Consider the following 20,989-nt stretch of genomic DNA (forward strand, 5'->3'; position numbering starts at 1 on the left):
TATATTAATTGTAACACTCTAGGGGTGGTTTATATCATCTGTTGCACCGAATGTGACTTGCTGTATGTGGGGATTACAATGCGAAAATTTTGAAATAGTCTATTGGAGCATCTGAATTATATTAGCAATCCAAACGCATTGAATATCTCCAATGCAGCAAGACATTTTGTGCAGATGCACGCCCGTAAAGTTAAAAGCTTTAATGCATTTTCAATTGAAAAGGTAATTGCACCCCCAAGAGGTGGAGACCACCGGAAAAAACTCCTTTTGCGGGAGGCATTCTGGATTTTCAGATTAAATACCAGAGTTCCGGTTGGATTAAACCTAAAAAGGGAGCTAATGTACATCTACCAGTAAAATTGCTGAAAGGAGATAATGTTCCCATATTTATATTTATATTTATTTTTATCTATATATACCTTTCTCCCAGGGGCAACAAACAGATCCCTTTTGTCGAGAATCCATTGGCAGGAATAAGGTCATCTTAGTAATGTCATCATATGTTTTTATATGTAGTACATCATTCACATTGTGCGGTTTTTCTTCTTTCCATTGTTTAGCCAAATACAACTAGGCTCACCCCATACAGGGTTAATGGGTCTGAGAGCTTCAGCACAATGTGAAGGACATCTATTCTGTGATTAGCAGTCTAGATGATGGGTGTTCATTGCAGTGAAATAACCAATGAAAAGGTGCTCTCCTCCCCAGAAATTTGGAGGGGTGGGCTCAATATCCATTTAAATTTCAGAGTTTCACTGTGTTGTATTGTTACGACTAAGGGTCTAGTACCCGAAACGCGTCAACTTGTCTTGTGTACAAAGTGGCTGTCTGCTGTAAATGAATGTCAAATAAAGAAGGAGTTTTAAAGAGGACCTCTATTTGAATCTGGAATCATTCCTTTTCAAGTTTCTTGCTGATTGCAAAGGGGACCCACCCCAAAGGTTTCAGGAGTCGGGCGAACACATTTGACCAGGAAGGTGAGCTGGATAAAGTGCTTCAAATTTACCACTGTCATGAAGTACAATATGTGACGAGAAAAAGAAGTCTCAGAATGGCCTGGATAAGTAAAATTGTTCCAAAGTTATTACCACATAAAGTGACACGTCAGATTTCCAAAATTTGGCCTGATCCTTAAGGTGAAAAATGTTAGTTATGCTGTTTTATAGGAAGGAGTTATATTCATGATAATAAATGATTGTAACGATCTTGAGTCTAGTTTAAAGTTTTTTTTTTCTTTCTGCTACTGACAGAATTACTACTTGGATGAATTTGAGGACCTGATAGATGAGCTACTGTTTCGACTTAATGCTATATCCAACAGCCTCCATCACTCCCTTCCAGCAAAATCGCTGTGTTACACAGAAGAGGGAGACATGAATCACCTTGACACCAGCTCTAATTTTTCATTTAAGCAAACCGTGACAGAGGTACAGTAAGACTTTTTTTCAATTATTTTTATTGAGAAAGGAAAAAAAGGACATGTACAAGTTAAGATATTTCTGCAACAGTAAAATATTTCTGCTGCTTGACATGTATACATTATATAAATTGAGTACAAAGCATGAGTTAAAAAAAAATAAACATATTGTATAGTATGCACAAATATACACTTTCTGTATGTGAAAGTAATTCAGGTTATTGCCTCACAAATTTGCAACACCCCAATTTCTCAATCACAAACTGACCTAAATACACATAGTTCTTCATTGAGTTATAATTTTACCGTAAAAATGTTCTAAATAAATTTTTTATAAAACCCCAATATCTACGGTATGTTGCTAAGGTTGCAGTTAGTGTTACATAGCAGAAAAATATATTCCACTTGTAGGCCAAATGTAACTAATGTAAGTGGAGTAATGTATGACCTATTGACTATTTAGATCTGTATGGTTCTGTCTACAGTATTTTCTGCCACTCAAAGGAATTCCACTGAGATCCAGAGACCACTATTTCATACAGAATATCGTAAATTTCTGGGTCAATTTGAATTTCCCTATAACAAATATTCCCAAAAATTAGAGAGAATACAGGAAAGCCCTTCACCTTGAGAACTTTCCCCACCACTTTCCAGATCTTCTGGGTCATGTGGACAAATGTTAGAGAAACAGAAACATAGAACTTCTTCCTTCCAAAATATTTGATTATGTAAAACAGTCCCAATTACTAAATTTTGGGGCATGTTCATGTACAAGAAAATTTGATACATGAAATATCTGCTGTCTCCCTGAAAGTTAGTTGTACTTTTCAACATTTTAAACCATGAGTTCTTCAACCAAACTGGTGAAATATGTAATACTGTACATAAAGACGTTGTGGTAAAACAATCATCTACAAAAATTAGTTGTAGCCCATAACTGGTAAAAAAAAACTTCTTCCAGAACTTTGCTTCTTCTTACTCAATTTGACACTTGTTATTGGTAAGTCATAATCATGTATGTGAAATACCTAAACCAAAAAACCACGGTGCCTCCAAGTGTATTGGGGCCAGCCAGAGGAAGAGCAGTGTTGTCTAACTGGTACTTAGCTTCTCAATGTGCAGCGGTTCAAGGTCCACTCCTCCTGCGTATGGCAGTGAGTGCCCATACCGGTGTTCTTTTAAACCAGCGCGGGCCCAGATAGGTCCGCCCCTCAGTACATTACATGCTCTGATCACGCGGGTCGTGACGTCACTGGTCACGAGTGCGCCGCTTCACAGAAAGGAGTCACATGACCGGAACTCCGACTATAGGTGTGTCAGAGTAATCCCATGTCTGTCCCCTACAATTAAGTAGCGGTGATTCGGATAGCACTAGGGGGGGCGGAGATATGGAGATGAGGGGCTGGGAGATGGGCTAACTCAACCAGCCCCACTTATCCATATAGACATAGTGGCCTGAAAAGCCAGATAAGGTGCGTCATTCCTATTGAGTCATAGAGAAGCACTACCTAGGTATTTAAACAGCAGGATCATTGGGCAGGTCAGATTGGAACAATGGATAGGTATACTACCCAGTAGTCTCTGGTACAGCTGAATACACATAGTGGCAGCAGAAGATTAAAGTAAGGGGACCTGGTGGAGCCCCCTTAGAAAACTAGACAGGTGGATTGGTCCCTATATGTGATACAAGGCATGAACGGTACATACAGTGCATCAAGCGTATGGGAACGGTCGGGGGTGGAAATTGAAGGAGGCAAATGGACAGCTATCAATCATCAACGGGAAGACCTGGTCTCCTCAATAAAGCACCCAAAAGAGAGTTGTTCATTTAAACCGTTTGGTTGTGAGTAGAGATGTCTCGAACATAAAATTTTCCATTCGAACGGCGAACGCGAATTTCCGCAAATGTTCGCGAACCGCCATAGACTTCAATAGACAGGCGAATTTTAAAACCCACAGGGACTCTTTCTGGCCACAATAGTGATGGAAAAGTTGTTTCAAGGGGACTAACACCTGGACTGTGGCATGCCGGAGGGGGACCCATGGCAAAACTCCCATGGAAAATTACGTAGTTGACGCAGAGTGTGGTAAGTTAAATTCGTAATGCGATTTATATAACCTGTATTAATCGCATTGCGATTACAACTTAGATCTGAGTTCCTAATGGTTGTATTGCTAGAATTGACAAATATAACGAATATAGCACTATATTCTCAATCTTTGTTATATTCTAGCAATACAACCATTAGGAACCCAGCTCTAAGTTGAATTCGCAATGCGATTAATATAACCTGTATTAATTGCATTGCGATTACAACTTAGTCAAATTTGTGACACTGCAGCTTCAGAATGAATTGAAGATGGATGTTGTCCTTGCTTTTTGATAGGAAGTGGGAGGGTCTGGGAGGGAGGGTATGCTGATTGGCTGGAATGTGTCTGCTGACTGTGAGGTACAGGGTCAAAGTTTGCTCAATGATGATGTATAGGGAACGGACTGAACATCGCATATGTTCGCCCTCCGCGGCAAACGCGAACAAGCTATGTTCGCCGGGAACTGTTCGCCGGCGAATAGTTCGGGACATCTCTAGTTGTGAGGTCTTTAATTCAAATATCCACCAGGTCTCCCTTTTGAGGATTTTTCTGTCCCAGTTGCCTCCTCTTTTCAACGGAGGAACGAGTTCAATGGCCCTCCATTCTCCCGTTGTGGCTAGCTTCTACATGTTTAGCCAGTGGGGTGTCCCGACCGTTTCTGATGTCACTGAGGTGTTCTCTCACCCGTCTACGAAATTCCCGGGTGGTTTTGCCTATGTATTCTAGGCCACAGTGACATGTTGCCTTGTAGATCACACACCTTGATCTACAATTGAGAAAGCACTTGATGGAATACATTTTACCTGTAACATTACTGCAATAGTCCTACCCCTCATGATAAAGGGGCAGGCGACACATCCACTGCAACGAAAACAGCCAGATAGTGGTTTAAGCCATGTACCCGTATTTACACAGTCACCAAACAGTGTGTGTAGATATTAAACTTATCATCTAGACAACTTGGACAGGCTGAAATGGCAATACTTAACAAAGGCTTATCCTTCGTACCCACTTCATCTTTCAACCTGTTTAATTGGACCAAGGACTTGAGCCTTTTTTGTAGGAAATTGAAATGGCATAAACATTTTGCCCTGGCCAATAGGCGGGAGAGTAGAGAGATGGGGATTCCGTCAGATATTTTACAGGATGTTAAACTTCTATTGAGCCTAAGTGATAGCACCGTGCAGGAGGGGAAAAGGCCTTTTACTACACTCAAAAACAGGAGTACTAGGTTACCACCAGTGGGCGACCCCTCTTGGAACATCTTACTTTTGATAAACATAGGTTTAACTGTACCAAAGATGAATATAAGGCATTGGAGAACTTGGAACGTGACAGTAAGGTGTAGTCATCTTAGATACCTACAAATATAAAAAACTTTGCCTGGACCTCCTGGAAGATAAGGCTACCTACGAAATAATCAAGACTGACCCCACTGCCAAATACCAAAAAATACTGAAAACCATCATCTGTGAAGGCAAATCAGAGGGTCTAATTTCGGGGGATGAATTTGACTTCCTATACAACAAACACCCGACTATACCGACCTTTTATTGTCTCCCAAAAATTCATAAGGGGGTCACAACCCTCAAAGGAAGGCCTATAGTCTCTGGGGTTAATAGCCTAGGGCAAAATATAGGGGTATACATCGACCACATTCTGGCCCCCTTTGTTAAAACACTACCCTCGTACATCAGAGACACAGGGGACCTTTTGGGTCGTCTAGAAGGTGTCTTTGTTGAAGGTGACACCTGGCTGGCCTCCATTGACGTGGAGGCGCTCTACTCCTCCATCCCTCACAATTGTGGGATGAAGGCAGTTGAGACATTCTTGATGACCAGAGGTTGCCAATTTCGTGCACACAATTGCTTGATCTTGAGACTCCTGGAATTTACACTCACCTGTAACTATTTCCTTTTTAAAGGGGGTCTTCTACCACTAGCTCAGGGGCACAGCGATGGGGAGCCCATGTGCCCCATCGTATGCAAACCTGTTCCTGGGCTGGTCTTCGGTGACCCTCTGGCCCATGTGACAGAGTGTGGTCACATGGGTCAGATTCATTGATGACATTTTCCTACTATGGAAGGGGGAGGCTGAGGACCTACATCAATTTGTGGGTATCCTCAATGTCAATGAGATTGGCCTGTGATTTACCTTCGAGGTGACAAAAGATGCCCTCCCCTTCCTGGATATTGTCATCATGAGAGGGAATCAGGGAGAATTGGTGAAAACCCACCTCTACCAATTATTTGTTGAATTGGAACAGCCACCATCCCCTTCCCCTCAAAAGGGGAATCCCCACCGGGCAATATCTAAGGATGAGGAGAAACTGCTCCACTGTGAACGATTATAAACAAGCAGGGGACTTACGAGTTAGATTCAAAGAAAAGGGTTATCCTGACTCTGTCCTTAAGCAGGCTTATCAAAGAGCCCGAGTATAAAGTCGAACAGAACATCTGCACCCCAAAAAAACGAAAACTGCAGAGAACACTATACGACTGATTGGTACTTATGATGGTGCCGCAGGAGAAGTGAGAAGTGTCATCTCAAAACATTGGGGTATCCTTCTCCTGGACCCCGATATCTGACAATTTGTTGCACCATATGCACAAATCACGTATCGCAAGGGCCGCAGCCTCCGGGATCGCTTGGTGCATAGTCACTTTAGCGAAACCGGTGTAAATACGGGTACATGGCTTAAACCACTATCTGGCTGTTTTCGTTGCAGTGGATGTGTCGCCTGCCCCTTTATCATGAGGGGTAGGGACTTTTGCAGTAATGTTACAGGTAAAATGTATTCCATCAAGTGCTTTCTCAATTGTAGATCAAGGGGTGTGATCTACAAGGCAACATGTCACTGTGGCCTAGAATACATAGGCAAAACCACCCGGGAATTTCGTAGATGGGTGGGAGAACACCTCGGTGACATCAGAAACGGTCGGGACACCCCACATGTAGAAGCTAGCCACAACGGGAGAATGGAGGGCATGACATTCATGGCCATTGAACTCGTTCCTCCGTTGAAAAGAGGAGGCAACTGGGACAGAAAAATACTCCAAAGGGAGACCTGGTGGATATTTGAATTAAAGACCTCACAACCAAACGGTTTAAATGAACAACTCTCTTTTGGGTGCTTTATTGAGGAGACCAGGTCTTCCCGTTGACGATTGATAGCTGTCCATTTGCCTCCTTCAATTTCCACCCCCGACCGTTCCCATACGCTTGATGCACTGTATGTACCGTTCATGCCTTGTATCACATATAGGGACCAATCCACCTGTCTAGTTTTCTCTAAGGGGGCTCCACCAGGTCCCCTTACTTTAATCTTCTGCTGCCACTATGTGTATTCAGCTGTACCAGAGACTACTGGGTAGTTTACCTATCCATTGTTCCAATCTGACCTGTCCAATGATCCTGCTGTTTAAAGGTAGTGCTTCTCTATGACTCAATAGGAATGATGCACCTTATCTGGCTTTTCAGGCCACTATGTCTATATGGATAAGTGGGGCTGGTTGAGTTAGCCCATCTCCCAGCCCCTCATCTCCATATCTCCGCCCCCCCCTAATGCTATCCGAATCACCGCTACTTAATTGTAGGGGACAGACATGGGATTACTCTGACACAGCTATAGTCAGAGTCCCGGTCATGTGACTCCTTTCTGTGACGCGGTGCACTCGTGACCAGTGACGTCACGACCCGCGTGATCTGAGCATGTGATGTACTGAGGGGCGGACCTATCTGGGCCCGCGCTGGTTTAAAAGAACGCCGGTATGGGCACTCACTGCCATCGCTGCCATACGCAGGAGGAGTGGACCTTGAACCGCTGCACATTGAGAAGCTAAGTACCAGTTAGACAACACTGCTCTTCCTCTGGCTGGCCCCAATACACTTGAAGGCGCCGTGGAGACTTCTCTATTTTGTGCATATGTGTATACTCTGTTTTGTTTTGCATATAAGTCCCCTGATGACCTGACTGCCATTGAAACGCGTCGGGACTATGTCTTTGCTTGATGCTAATTGATTTGTATGTTCTTGGATGTGTGATACCTTTGCATTTCTGACGAAGCTGGGCAGTCACTGTCATTGCCTGCAAGGGACACTAAGGGACATATATTGAGGGTATCATTTTGAGTCAGAACCAGGGGCTACACTAGGGGAAGAGACCCAGTATCTGTCTCCCTCTTTATTTGTATCCCTTTGTTTCGTACTCGCCCTCCCAGCAAGTGTTTACATTTCACACCTGCTTCTCCTCTCTACCTAATTTGATTGGTGGTGTCTGACTACTAATGTATGTAGTCTCCAATTAATCCATTGGGCCTATTATTTTAACTATTGACTAATAAAAGTTATTTTTAAGGTAATCCCACCTTTCAATTATACTTACAATACTCATGGGTGCCATATACTTTATTATAATTTGACTGGTCGCAACTCCAGTTAAGTGATCACTTTAGAACTGACTGGGCCCCACACTAAATTATTGAATGCGCCCCCCCCTCCTCATGGGCAACTTCTTCACAACCCCCCCCCCTCCCCCTATGCAAGCCCCAGTCCTGCAGCTAGTCAAAATCACTCACTCAGACCAGGCCCTGCTGCGACTTCGTCCGTTTCCAACACATATACTGCATATCATGTACTGTATATAATACTATTGTGGGGGCCCTTTTACAATTTTGTCCTCATCTTGGGTGGGCCCCTTTTGAGTTCAGGCCCCGCAGTAGCTGCGTCCCCTGCTTCCACTATAGGTACGCTCCTGCCTTTCACAATATTACAGCTATACACACTATACAATGCCAATAAAAGGTCTGTTACCATAATTACAAGAAAAATGCAAAAAAAAGTACTCAAAACAAATATAATTTGGGAGAGTTTACATTTCCATTTCATTTTCCCTTCTTCTGATCCGTCAGAAGAACAGAAAAAAAGGATCCTGTAAACAAAAGGATCCTGCTGCATCCTTTATGCACATTTGGCATCCGTTTGAGCCATTTTTGAGATCTGTTCTATCAGACAGAAAAAAGTACTGCGTACAGACTTTCTGTCTAAAAAACAGATCTCAGGTAGAAATGGCTCAAACGGATCCCAAATGTGCATAACGGATGCAACAGGATCTATTTGTTTACAGGATCCTTTTTTTCTGTTCTTCTGACGGATCAGAAGAACCGAAAATGAAATGGAGATGTGAACTCTTGCTTACTTGAATACACAGAATAAAATAACATAACCAATTTCAAGCAAGTACAGGAATAGCATTCACTGGGCAGTGTATTTCCCCTATGCATCCTCAGTATGGGGCTGAATGTATAAATATACACAGGCATTCATTATATAGTCTTAGGCCTGTTTCTCATTTCACATATGCATTTTATGCATTGAAATTTCTACCAAATGCCTCCACTGGTGAGATAACTAGGTTCTGTTACATATATGTAGTTTAAGGCTGACACGTCAGCCTGCATTTGTGGGAGGGGCGTAGGCCATCCACGGCCTGTTCCGCCCAGGCGTCCGCTCCTTCTTCCTTCATTGGCCTGACACTTTCAGACTCACGTTTTGTTGACTTTTCAGCCTGTCACGCTCCAGGCTTACGTTCACGTCCCACCATGTCGCGTGCCTGCCACGGTTCAGGCTCACGTTTGTTCAAGTGTATCATCTGTTGCCTGTCACGTTCAAGCTCACATCAATATCTCATCTGTTGCCAGTCACGCTTCAAGCGGCTCACATATTGCAATATATCATCTGTTGCCTGTTACGCTTCAGGCTTACGTTTTTTATTTTTTCATCATCTGTTGCCTGTTACGTTTCATGTTTACGTTTTAATTTATCATCTGGTGCCTGTTACGCTTCAGGCTTACGTATTATTTGTATTATCTGTTGCCTGTTACATTTCAGGCTTACGTCTTTAAACTGTTCAAGCTACGTTGTGGTTGGTCATCTGCTGTTCGTCACGCTTCAGGCGTACGTTCATGTCACGCCGTGTCCACCACCGGCTGCACGTTGATGTACGTTTCCGGTTCTGTTGATTCTTACGTTTAGAGTGCACTTTCGTTACTTCTCATGCGATGGTCGATCGCGCTCAGGCGTACGTAGATCATTTATCTCTTCCAGTGCCCATATCACTGAAGGTCTTACGTTGTATTATTTATTTTCTGTTGCCTGTCACATTGCAGATTCACACTGTTAATTTACTGCTTCTGTCGCCTGTCATGTTTCAGACTCGATTCAGTATTCCCTTCTTCGGTACGATTTCAGGTTTGATGTTTGTTTTTTCAGTGTCATTTCCCTGTCCGGGGCCAAGTCCGGTTAGCCTTCTCACGTCACTTCACGCTTAGTCCACGGCCCTGCCGTTCAGAGCACTAGACACTCGCTCTCGCTAGTCCTCCTTTAATCACCATTCACGACTCGGGTGTCGCTTGCAAAGTACGAGGCTTCCTGGTCAAATGTTATTTTCTATTTGTCGCTTCGCAGCTGCAGTATGTCGCATATGTCAAACATCGAGGAGGCCCTGTCGGTACCAGAAACCCCCGCATCCGAGCGGCCCAGCTCCTCATCTTTAAGGAGTTGGACAATTCCGAAGTTGATTGCGGAGCTCAACCGGAGAGGGATCCAATACCCTGCCTCCGCCCGTAAAGCTGAGCTGTATAGACTGCTAATGGCTGAACCAGCAGCCCCGGACTTGGAGCAAGTCCCCATGTCCACCCTTCAGGTGTCCCTCACACAATTACATGCCATGATGAACTCCATCGCCTCCTCGGTTTCGGACGTCCAGTCCAGACTCTTGGCCGTCGAGTCCTACCAGGGGCTGCCACCTGACCGGTCCGCTCTAGCCTTGCCTGTAACCTCCACCCCAGGGCCCGTCCCCCCAGGTAGGGTTCCATACGCTCCCGAGGTTGCTCCCTCGCATTTTATTCCCTGCCACATCAAGAAAGACATTTTAGAGGGGAAGGATGTTAATTTAGCATCCATCCTGATAGCCACCCACGACACAGTTGACAGCAAAACTATAGCTTACGGCGATGTGTCCATTGTTCTCAAGGCCAGGGATCCCCGCCTAAACAAAAAGCTCACAATAACGGAATTCGTCCTCGCGTTCAGTCTATTCAGGGACGTCATCTGCTCGGTTCATCCTGAGAGGCAGGAGGAGTTGGACACGTACCTGTATAGGGTCACGGACTTGGGCCACAAGTACGGCGGTCAGGCGTTCTACGACTATCATCGCTCCTTTTCAGCCAAAGCCGCAGCCGCACTGGTCCAATACCAGCACATTACAAACTGGGCAGCCATGGATATGGAGCTTTTCTGCTGGCATTTCGCGGGGCTCAAGGCCCCGGCGTGTGCCTCATGCCAGTCCATCGCCCACTCCGCAGATTGGTGCCCCAATGCAGGTCCCTCCACGTCCCAGGGTAGATCCCTTCCCAGTAGCTCCGAGTCCCTTCAACGGTCTGGCCCAGCCACGGACAAACTAGGGCGGCCAATAGTTTTCCTGGGCAACAGCCAGGTTTGTAATAACTTTAACCAGAATGTTTGTTATTACAACAAATGCAGGGCCCTTCATGTGTGTGCAGGCTGTTTCAGGGCTCACCCCCAGATGGCGTGTCCACAAAGATCCAGGCCATCCTGACTAACCGGGGTCAATGTGGTTCTACTAGAATCCCTGTTGCGGAATCATCACAACCCACAGTTTGTACAGTTCCTGGTCTCCGGGTTCACCACTGGGTTCCACACAGGTCTGGTAGCTCTCCCACAAGCCTCTTGGGAGGGGCCCAATCTTCTGTCGGCAACCAGGGATCCCGAGCCGGTGGGGACTCTGATCAGGTCAGAATTGGAGGGGTTCCTCATCGGCCCCTTTCCCTTCGTGCCGTTTGACCTCTGGAGGATAAACCCCATTGGTATTGTGTCCAAACAGTTTACCAATAAACGTCTCATTTATGACTTGTCTGCACCTCATGGCTCCAGCACACCCAGTCTAAACTCCTTAGTGCCCTCCGAGGAGTTTTCCATGAGTTACGCCACCATAGACGAGGCCATCCAACTGATTCTCCATGTAGGTCGGGGGGCATGGTTGGCCAAGGCGGACATCGCCGATGCCTTTAAATTGCTGCCCATTCATCCACAGCTTTGGAGGTTCTATGGCATCAAGTGGCAAGACCAGTATTTCTTTGCCAACCGCCTGACGTTCGGGTCCAAGAGCAGCCCCTGGCTGTTCGACCAGTTCGCTCAGGCATTGCATTGGATCCTGGTCAACCACTGCGATTGCCCTCTGGTCATCCATTACTTGGATGACTTTCTTCTAATCGAAAGCCCAGACTGCCAGCCGAGCAAGCTCCAGGCTCTGCTTCAGCTGTTTGCCCAACTCAATGTTCCGGTGGCGCCCTCAAAAACAGAAGGCCCCGCAACGGTAATCGCCTTCCTGGGCATAAACCTGGACACAGGGAAGATGGAGGCCAGGTTGCCAGCTGAGAAATTAGCAAAGATCAAGGAGGCCATCTCAAAGGCAGCAGGCAGCAGGACGTGCGCCAAGGTTGAGTTGCAGTCCCTACTAGGCATGCTCAATTTTGCCACCAGAGTCATGCCCCAGGGCAGGGCCTTCATGTCCAGACTCCTTCAGCTACTCCCCTCAGCCCCCGAGCAAGACAGCCTCATCACTTTGGACGCCCAAGCCATGGCCGATTTGGCCATGTGGAAGGACTTCATAGCCTCTTGGAATGGAGTCTCTTTGTTTGTACCTCAGCTGGGACCAGCATCCACCTTGGTTTTTTCGGACGCCGCCGCCTCCGGAGGTTTCGCGGCGATCTGTGGAAACCATGGGTTTGCGGGCCCCTGGCCAGCGGAGGTTTCATCAGCCAGAGTTCTTTAAAATCATCCCCCTTGTTGGAATTCTATCCAATTGTAGCGGCGGCCCAGGTTTGGGGCAGCCTGTGGGCCAACTCTTCCGTGGCGTTCGTCACTGACAACCAGACAGTGGTGGACATCATCACCAAGGGCAGATCGCAGTCACCCCAGATCATGTCTTTTGTCCGCAGGCTGGTCTGGCTCTCGCTGGAATACAACTTCCATGTGGCATGCAGGCACATTCAAGGAGTTCATAATGTGGCCGCAGACGCCTTGTCTCGCTTTAATTTCAAAACTTTCTTTCAGGTCATGCCAGAGGCAGACCGAGTGGGGCTACCTCCTCCGATGTATCAAAATCTGGTGATGGATTAAACCTTTTCATTGATTCAGCAAAGTCTTTGATGCAGAAGTCTTTATCTTGTAACACTGCCAGGAACTACAGGACCGCTTGGAACACCTTTAACAAGTTCAGGGGCCTACATCCGAGACAAGACACTGACAAGACCACTTACATCACAGCTTTCATAGCCTACTGTCATATTGACCTTAAGCTATCCTTCAATACCATCAAATTGTATTTGGCCGGAGTCCAACATTTCTACATGTTGGAGGACCCCGAAAGTAGGTCGGTTTTTCTGTCCCAAGCAGTCAGGGCAACACTCAGGGGTGTTCAGAAAAGTGCTCACGCAGCCATCCCGAGCAGGCAGCCTGTGTCAGGGGAATTATTTAGAAAGCTTTCAACCTCCCTAGATGGTCTTCCTTTTGGGCTCCTTTCCAGCACGGTCATCAAGGCTGCAATGTACCTTAGTTTCTACAGGTTTTTAAGACCCGGCGAATTTATCCGCAGTTCAGCCAGGTCCAAGGGTTTAACCAGGGGTCAGCTGTTATGGCATGACGACCAAGTTCTACCAGTCCGCCAACGCTTGGTGCCCGGTCCAGGTACTCAGGAGTTTGCTGGCAGCTCTGGGGGACTCCGCCCCAGACAGCCCGTTGCTCCCGTTCCAGGCCTTGGCCCTCACGGCCACGCAGTTCATCTCGCACGTTCGCACCCTGGCATCGGGCTTGGGTTTCGACCCCAAGGCCATTTCAGGGCACTCCTTCCGCATTGGAGCAGCATCCGCGGCTTCAAAAGCATAACGTCCCCGGCCACGTCATACGTAAAATGGGTCGCTGGCGCTCCTCGTGCTTCACACGCTACATACCGACCCCTCAAGCCGAGATATCCCAGGCGTTTCACAGTTTGGTATTGTAACTTGGTCCGCTGCAATAAAGGTTTTTCTCTCCCTACTCGTGTGTGTTTTTGCCCCCTTTTAGGCCTACCCACGGCATGGCTAAGGGCACCCCTCCAGCCATATTAGTTAGGCAGGTAAGGTTTTCTCTGTTAGGTCCCGGCACTTCGTGGCGCCAGCTCTCTGCCGTAGCCATGACCACAAGTAGTTTAAGGCTGACATGTCAGCCTGCATTTGTGGGGGGGGCGTAGGCGCGCTTAAAAGGAGGCACGCCCTCTCCTCATTTGCGTGCGTTTCGGTGCCCCACCCTCCCTCCCCTTTTCTTTCCATACTCCTCAGCGTATGCCCCCTTTTAGGCCTACCCACGGCATGGCTAAGGGCACCCCTGCAGCCATATTAGTTAGGCAGGTAGGGTTTTCTCTCTGTTAGGTCCCGGCACTTCGTGGCGCCAGCTCTCTGCCGTAGCCATGACCACAAATAAATATATATATATATATATATATATATATATATATATATATATATATATATACACAGTATAATAGATAGATAGGAGATAGATAGATAATCACACACACACCTTTCACATACATACACTTGCCTTTTATGCAGGCTAGATGGATTTGTCAGGCTGTGGAGGATCCAGAAGAGTTTCTAACCCCCCCCGAGCACATGGCTGGGTGTCTCCTCCTCAGAGAGCAGTGCAGGCCCCCACCCCCCCACTCTGTCCCGACTAGACACTGACAGCAGAGCAAAGAGCACTACTGCCCTGCCGTAATATGACAGTAAGTGAAGAGGAGGGGGGGAAAGGGGTTCTTAAGGAAGCTCCAGGGAGATTTTTTTAAGGTAGCAGCATAAGCTGCTGCTGACAAGAGCTGCTGTTATCTTCAGTGCGGCCCTCCACTATATGCTGCCTGCTGCCTGTGAGGCCAGAAGTTTACATCATAGTACATGCAACCCTGCCCTGCTGACACCCCTGCTACTGCTCCCGGGCCCCTTCTAAGCTCGGGGCCCGGAAGCAGCTGCTTCCCCTGCTTCCTTGATAGTTACGCCCCTGAGTGCTATGATTTGTTTGCTATAGGCAAGAAACGGTTCATCTTTTAGACAGCACATGTAAGGGGATGAGAGGCAGACTGAAATGCAGGGGAGATGAGAGGCAGTGAGCAAAAGTGCCTTAGCAGTTAGTTACATTAGGCTACATACACATAAAAATGGGCGTGTGATGGCCATTTAAGTAACGGCCATCACACAGCCATGTTTAGCACCAATTAAAGTCTATGGGGCTATTCACATGGTCGTTTTAGAATGGCAGTAGTCAAAAAATAGGACATGTCCAATTTTTGGCTGTTTTCACGGTCAGACTGACCCCATTGAAATCGGGAGTGCACCCATCTAACAGCCATTAAAAACAGGTATGCTAGTTTAAAAATCACTCACCTCATCCACTTGCACGGGCAGAGGCAGTTGCTCCGCTCTTGATTGTGAAGGACCTGCGCTCAACATGATGATGTCACCATGCAATCATTCTTGGAGCGTGTGGTGAAGGAGTGACTACCCCTGCACATGCAAATGGATGAGGTGAGTGAGTGAAACTGGATGCCAAAGCCATTAAAAATGGCCAGAGGGCCAGAAAATGGATGCACAAGTGGTTGAAAAATGGCCAGGAAAAACTGATAGTGTGTCAGTTTTTTGACTACCATTTTGTAGTTTGTCGTTTGCATGTACACTTAGTGTATACATTTTTAATGCACGCTACATAGAAAATCTATTACTTTATTAGAACCTTCCAAAACCCTGTCAGATGGACTTGACAACCTCTCCAGTATTTTAAGTTGGATCATGAAGAGTATATGTACCAGTTTTGGCTGAGATCCATCAAGGCATGTAGGAGCCTATAAGGCCTCTTTCACACGAACGATAAGGATTAGGTCCGGATGCGTTCAGGGTGCGGTCAGGAAAATTCGCACCATTTCACAAGTTCAGTCAGTTTTGTTTGTGATTGCGTTCAGTTGTTCAGTTTTTATTGCGCAGGTAAAATGCGCATTGATGCATTGATAAATGTTTACAAACAACATCTCTAAGCAACCATCAGTGAAAAACACAGCTTTATTCACTTCTCTGGGGCCAACGTTGCGTGAAAAACACAGAATATAGAACATGCTGCGATTTTCACGCAACGCACAAGTGATGCGTGAAAAACAACGCTCATGTACGCAGACCCATTGAAATGAATGGGTCCGGATTCAGTGTGGGTGCAATGTGTTTGCATTACGCATTGCACCCACATGGAAAACTCGCTCTTCTGAAAGGGGCCTAAAGAACATATACACTAGAAAAAGTACCTGGTGCTGCCTGTGTATGAAGTGTTGGTCTGTTTGTGTGTTTATTAGATTTGTTCCAAGGGTGCCCAGGAGGCCGTTCCATGCCCTATTTTTATTTTTTTTAACGGGGTAATTGCTAGTAGGCACTGTATACTTTTATTTTTAACTGTCCCCTATAAGAGTGACCTCCACAGCACCCTGCCCCCTTAACAGTGACCTCCACAACACCCTGCCCCCTTAACAGTGACCTCCACAGCACCCTGCCCCCTTAACAGTGACCTCCACAGCACCCTGCCCCCTTAACAGTGACATCCACAGCACCCTGCCCCCTTAACAGTGATCTCCACAGCACCCTGCGCCCTCAACAGTGATCTCCACAGTGACCTGTGACCTATAATAGTGGAGTTGTTATGGAAACCTAGTGTAAATCTGTGTATGTCAGTTAGGATATGAGTGAAGGCGAGCTTCTATTGGCTAATATGGGTCATGTGATGGTGCCATATTTTTATGGGAATATCTCAAGAATGGTACATCTTAGTCTACTTTTAACACTCTCGTTTTGGTTTTCCGTTTGTGAGATCCGTTCAGGGCTCTCACAAGCAGTCCAAAATGGATCAGTTTGCATTCTAATGCATTCTGAATGGAAAAGGATCCGCTCAGAATGCATCAGTTTGCCTCCGTTCAATCTCCATTCCGCTTTGGAGGCGGACACCAAAACGCTGCCTGATGAAACTGAGCCAAACGGATCCGTCCTGGCACACAATATAAGACAATGGGGACGGATCCGTTTTCACTGACACAATCTGAAAACGGATCCGTTCCCTATTGACTTTCAATGGTGTTCAAGACGGATCTGTCTTGGCTATGTTAAAGATAATACAAACGGATCCGTTCTGAACGGATGCAGACGATTGTATTATCTGTACGGATCCGTCCATGACGGATCTGCATAAAACTTGAGTGTGAAAGTAGCCTTAGGCCTCTTTCACACAACCGTTTTTTTTTTTCCCCCGTTTACGGGCCGTTTTTTGCATTCCGTATACGGTCCGTATACGGAACCATTCATTTCAATGGTTCCGCAAAAAAACTGAATGTACAGGGTGGGCCATTTATATGGATACACCTTAATAAAATGGGAATGGTTGGTGATATTAATTTCCTGTTTGTGGCACATTAGTATATGTGAGGGGGGAAACTTTTCAAGATGGGTGGTGACCATGGCGGCCATTTTGAAGTCGGACATTTTGAATCCAACTTTAGTTTTTTCAATAGGAAGAGGGTCATGTGACACATCAAACTTTTTGGGAATTTCACAAGAAAAACAATGGTGTGCTTGGTTTTAACGTATGAGTTATTTACAAGTTTCTGACCACTTATAAAATGTGTTCAATGTGCTGCCTATTGTGTTGGATTGTCAATGCAACCCTCTTCTCCCACTCTTCACACACTGATAGCAGCACCGCAGGAGAAATGCTAGCACAGGCTTCCAGTATCCGTAGTTTCAGGTGCTGCACATCTCGTATCTTCACAGCATAGACAATTGCCTTCAGATGACCCCAAAGATAAAAGTCTAAGGGGGTCAGATCGGGAGACCTTGGGGGCCATTGAACTGGCCCACGACGACCAATCCACTTTCCAGGAAACTGTTCATCTAGGAATGCTCGGACCTGACACCCATAATGTGGTGGTGCACCATCTTGCTGGAAAAACTCAGGGAACGTGCCAGCTTCAGTGCATAAAGAGGGAAACACATCATCATGTAGCAAATTTCGCATATCCAGTGGCCTTGAGGTTTCCATTGATGAAGAATTGCCCCACTATCTTTGTACCCCATATACCACACCATACCATAAATTTTTTTGTTCCAACAGTCTTGGAGGGATCTATCCAATGTGGGTTAGTGTCAGACCAATAGCGGTGGTTTTGTTTGTTAACTTCACCATTCACATAAAAGTTTGCCTCATCACTGAACAAAATCTTCTGCGTAAACTGAGGGTCCTGTTCCAATTTTTGTTTGGCCCATTCTGCAAACTCAGTGCGCCGATCTGGGTCATCCTCGTTAAGATGCAGCAGTAGCTGGAGTTTGTAAGGGTGCCATTTGTGAGTAGCTAATATCCGCCGAAGGGATGTTCGACTAATGCCACTCTCCAGTGACATGCGGCGAGTGCTACGCTGTAGGCTCTTGCTGAATGAAGCTAGGACAGCCACTGATGTTTCTTCATTAGAGACAGATTTTGCGCAAATCCAACACTGAACCAGTTTCACGAAACTTAGCAAGCAGTTTGCTAACTGTAGCATGGGAGATGGGTGGTCTCGTAGGGTGCATTAAAATCTGCTGCAATGACCCGGTTACTGCGTTCACCAGACATCAACACAATTTCTATCCGCTCCTTACGTGTTAACCTCGGCGACATGTCAATGGCTGTAAACAAAGAGAAACTTGTAAATAACTCATGAAAGATAAAAGTTACGTTAAAACCAAGCGCACCATTGTTTTTTGTGTGAAATTCCCAATAGGTTTGATGTGTCACATGACCCTCTTCCTATTGAAAAAACAAAAGTTGGATTCAAAATGGCCGACTTCAAAATGGCCGCCATGGTCACCACCCATCTTGAAAAGTTCCCCCCTCACATATACTAATGTGCCACAAACAGGAAGTTAATATCACCAACCATTCCCATTTTATTAAGGTGTATCCATATAAATGGCCCACCCTGTACTTCGCATCCATTCAGTTTCCGTATTTCCGTTCCGTTGAAAGATAGAACATGTCCTATTATTGGCCACAAATCACGTTCCGTGGCTCCATTCAAGTCGTGTGGGTCCGCAAAAAAAAACAGAACAGATACAGAAATGCATCCGTATGTCTTCCGTATTCGTTACGTTTTTGTGGAACCATCTATTGAAATTTTTTTTGCCCAGCCCCATTTTTTCTATGTAATTACTGTATACTGTTTATGCCATACGGAAAAACGAAACAACGGATCTGTGAAGAACGCACCGCAAAACACTGAAAAAGCCATACGGTTGTGTGAAAGAGGCCTTAGAGAGCTGAGACATTTACAAAAACCTTCCCTGACAACTGATTTACATATGTCCCAAATTTGGTGTCCAACGGTTCAGGCGTTTGGATTTCTATAGAGGACAGACAGACATAGATTTTTATAATATAGAAATGGCTACATATTGTCCAGCAAACATTTTTTTTTTTGTGAATACAAAGTTGATAAGTCTGACCTTACCTTTTAATGTTGTTTAATGTTGAATGTTAACCTAGATTATAAATTCAATTCTATTTTGTTAGTTTTATGCTTGTGTAACAAAAAGGTAATGTGTGGAAACATAAAGCTAGCCATTGTTTAATGTTTTGTTTTATTTTTTTCAAGACTGAAGAATGCCCTCCAAAAGAAAAACTAAAAGAGGACTTCATGATGGTGCAGAGTAAATTGCATCGGTAAAACAGTTCACATGTTTTATAAAATACTGTAGAACTTTACCCACAAAATTATATATATCAATGTGTCATATAAGATAATAGCGGTAATACAGCAGATCTTTAAGAGATTAATTACACTTTGATTCATCATGCTTTATAGTTCTATGTACGTAATCCACATTTGCAAGTCCCAATACGATAGCCAGAATAATCAGGTTATGAGTAAGGCTACTTTCACACGAATACGAAGACCTCTTTCACACGGGCGTCATGTTTTTTGCCTGGATAAGATGCGGGTGCGTTGCGGGAAAATGCGCAATTTTTCCGCGCGAGTGCAAAACATTGTAATGCGTTTTGCACACCCGTGAGAAAAATCGGCATGTTTGGTACCCAAACCCGAACTTCTTCACAGAAGTTTGGGTTAGGTGTTCTGTAGATTGTATTTTTTTTCCCTTATAACATGGTTATAAGGAAAATAATAGCATTCTTAATACAGAATGCATAGTACAATAGGGCTGGAGGGGTTAAAAAAAATAAAAAATTATTTAACTCGCCTTAATCCACTTGTTCGCGCCGCCCGGCTTCTCTTCTGTCTTCAGGACCTGGGTAAAGGACCTGTGGTGACGTCACTGCACTCATCACATGGTCCATCACATGATCTTTTACCATGGTGATGGATCATGTGACAGGCCATGTGATGAGCGCAGTGACGTCACCACAGGTCCTTTACCCAGGTCCTGAAGAAAGAAGACAGAAGAGAAGCCGGGCTACGCGAACAAGTGATTAAGGTGAGTTAAATTATTTTTTCTTTTTTTTTAACCCCTCCAGCCCTATTGTACTATTCATTCTGTATTCAGAATGCTACTTTCCCTTATAACCATGTTATATGGGAAAATAAAAATGATCGGGTCTCCATCCCGATCGTCTCCCAGCAACCGTGCATGAAAATCGCATCGCATCCACACTTGCTTGCGGATGCTTGAGATTTTCACGCAGTCCCATTCACTTCTATGAGGCCTGCGTTGCGTAAAAAGCGCAGAAAATAGAGCTTGCTGCGATTTTCACGCAACGCACAAGTGATGCGTGAAAATCACTGCTCATGCGCACAGCCCCATAGAAATGAATGGGTCTGGATTCAGTGCGGGTGCAATGCGTTCACCTCACGCATTGCACCCGCACGGAAATCTCGCCCGTGTGAAAGGGGCCTAAATATGGCATAGCCGGATACTACCTTTCCCCAACGGAGCCCATTGACTATAGTGGGACTCGCTGGAGATCCGGCCTGTTTCTGCCATTAGTGGGATTCGACTAGACAAAAACAATCTGCTTGCAGCAATTTTTGTCCGTCCGGATCCACACTAGATCCCATTATAGTCAATGGGGCTTGGCGGTGCTCCTGCAGTTTCTAGCAATGTCGGGTGCACTAGCCTAAGGCAAATAGCTGAAATGCGTAAGCCATGTGAATCTTCGCTGTACGTGGACTTTTTATATGGATTAAATCAAAGTTATATTTTAACCCTTTCATGACCAAGGGTCATTGATGCCCCAGTGTCCAGGTCAAAATTTACAAATCTGACATGCGTCACTTTATGTGGTAATAGCTTTGGAACACTTTTACTTATCCACGCCATTCTGAGATTGTTTTCTCGTGACACATTGTACTTC

At 45.4% G+C, this 20,989-nt stretch overlaps 1 protein-coding gene across 2 annotated transcripts in view; it reads left to right on the plus strand.

Moving 5' to 3' along the window:
* PKD1L1 (polycystin 1 like 1, transient receptor potential channel interacting) overlaps positions 1-20,989 on the plus strand; it is a 492,422-nt gene that overhangs the window by 448,422 nt on the left and 23,011 nt on the right. For both annotated transcript variants that reach the window (XM_040432599.1, XM_040432598.1), the window contains exons 63-64: positions 1,251-1,427; positions 19,275-19,342. In XM_040432599.1, coding sequence (XP_040288533.1) covers positions 1,251-1,427; positions 19,275-19,342 — 245 coding nt within the window. The remainder of the gene's footprint in view (positions 1-1,250; positions 1,428-19,274; positions 19,343-20,989) is intronic.

The sequence above is a fragment of the Bufo bufo genome, chromosome 5, assembly GCF_905171765.1.
Source record: "Bufo bufo chromosome 5, aBufBuf1.1, whole genome shotgun sequence".
Lineage (NCBI taxonomy): Eukaryota > Metazoa > Chordata > Amphibia > Anura > Bufonidae > Bufo > Bufo bufo.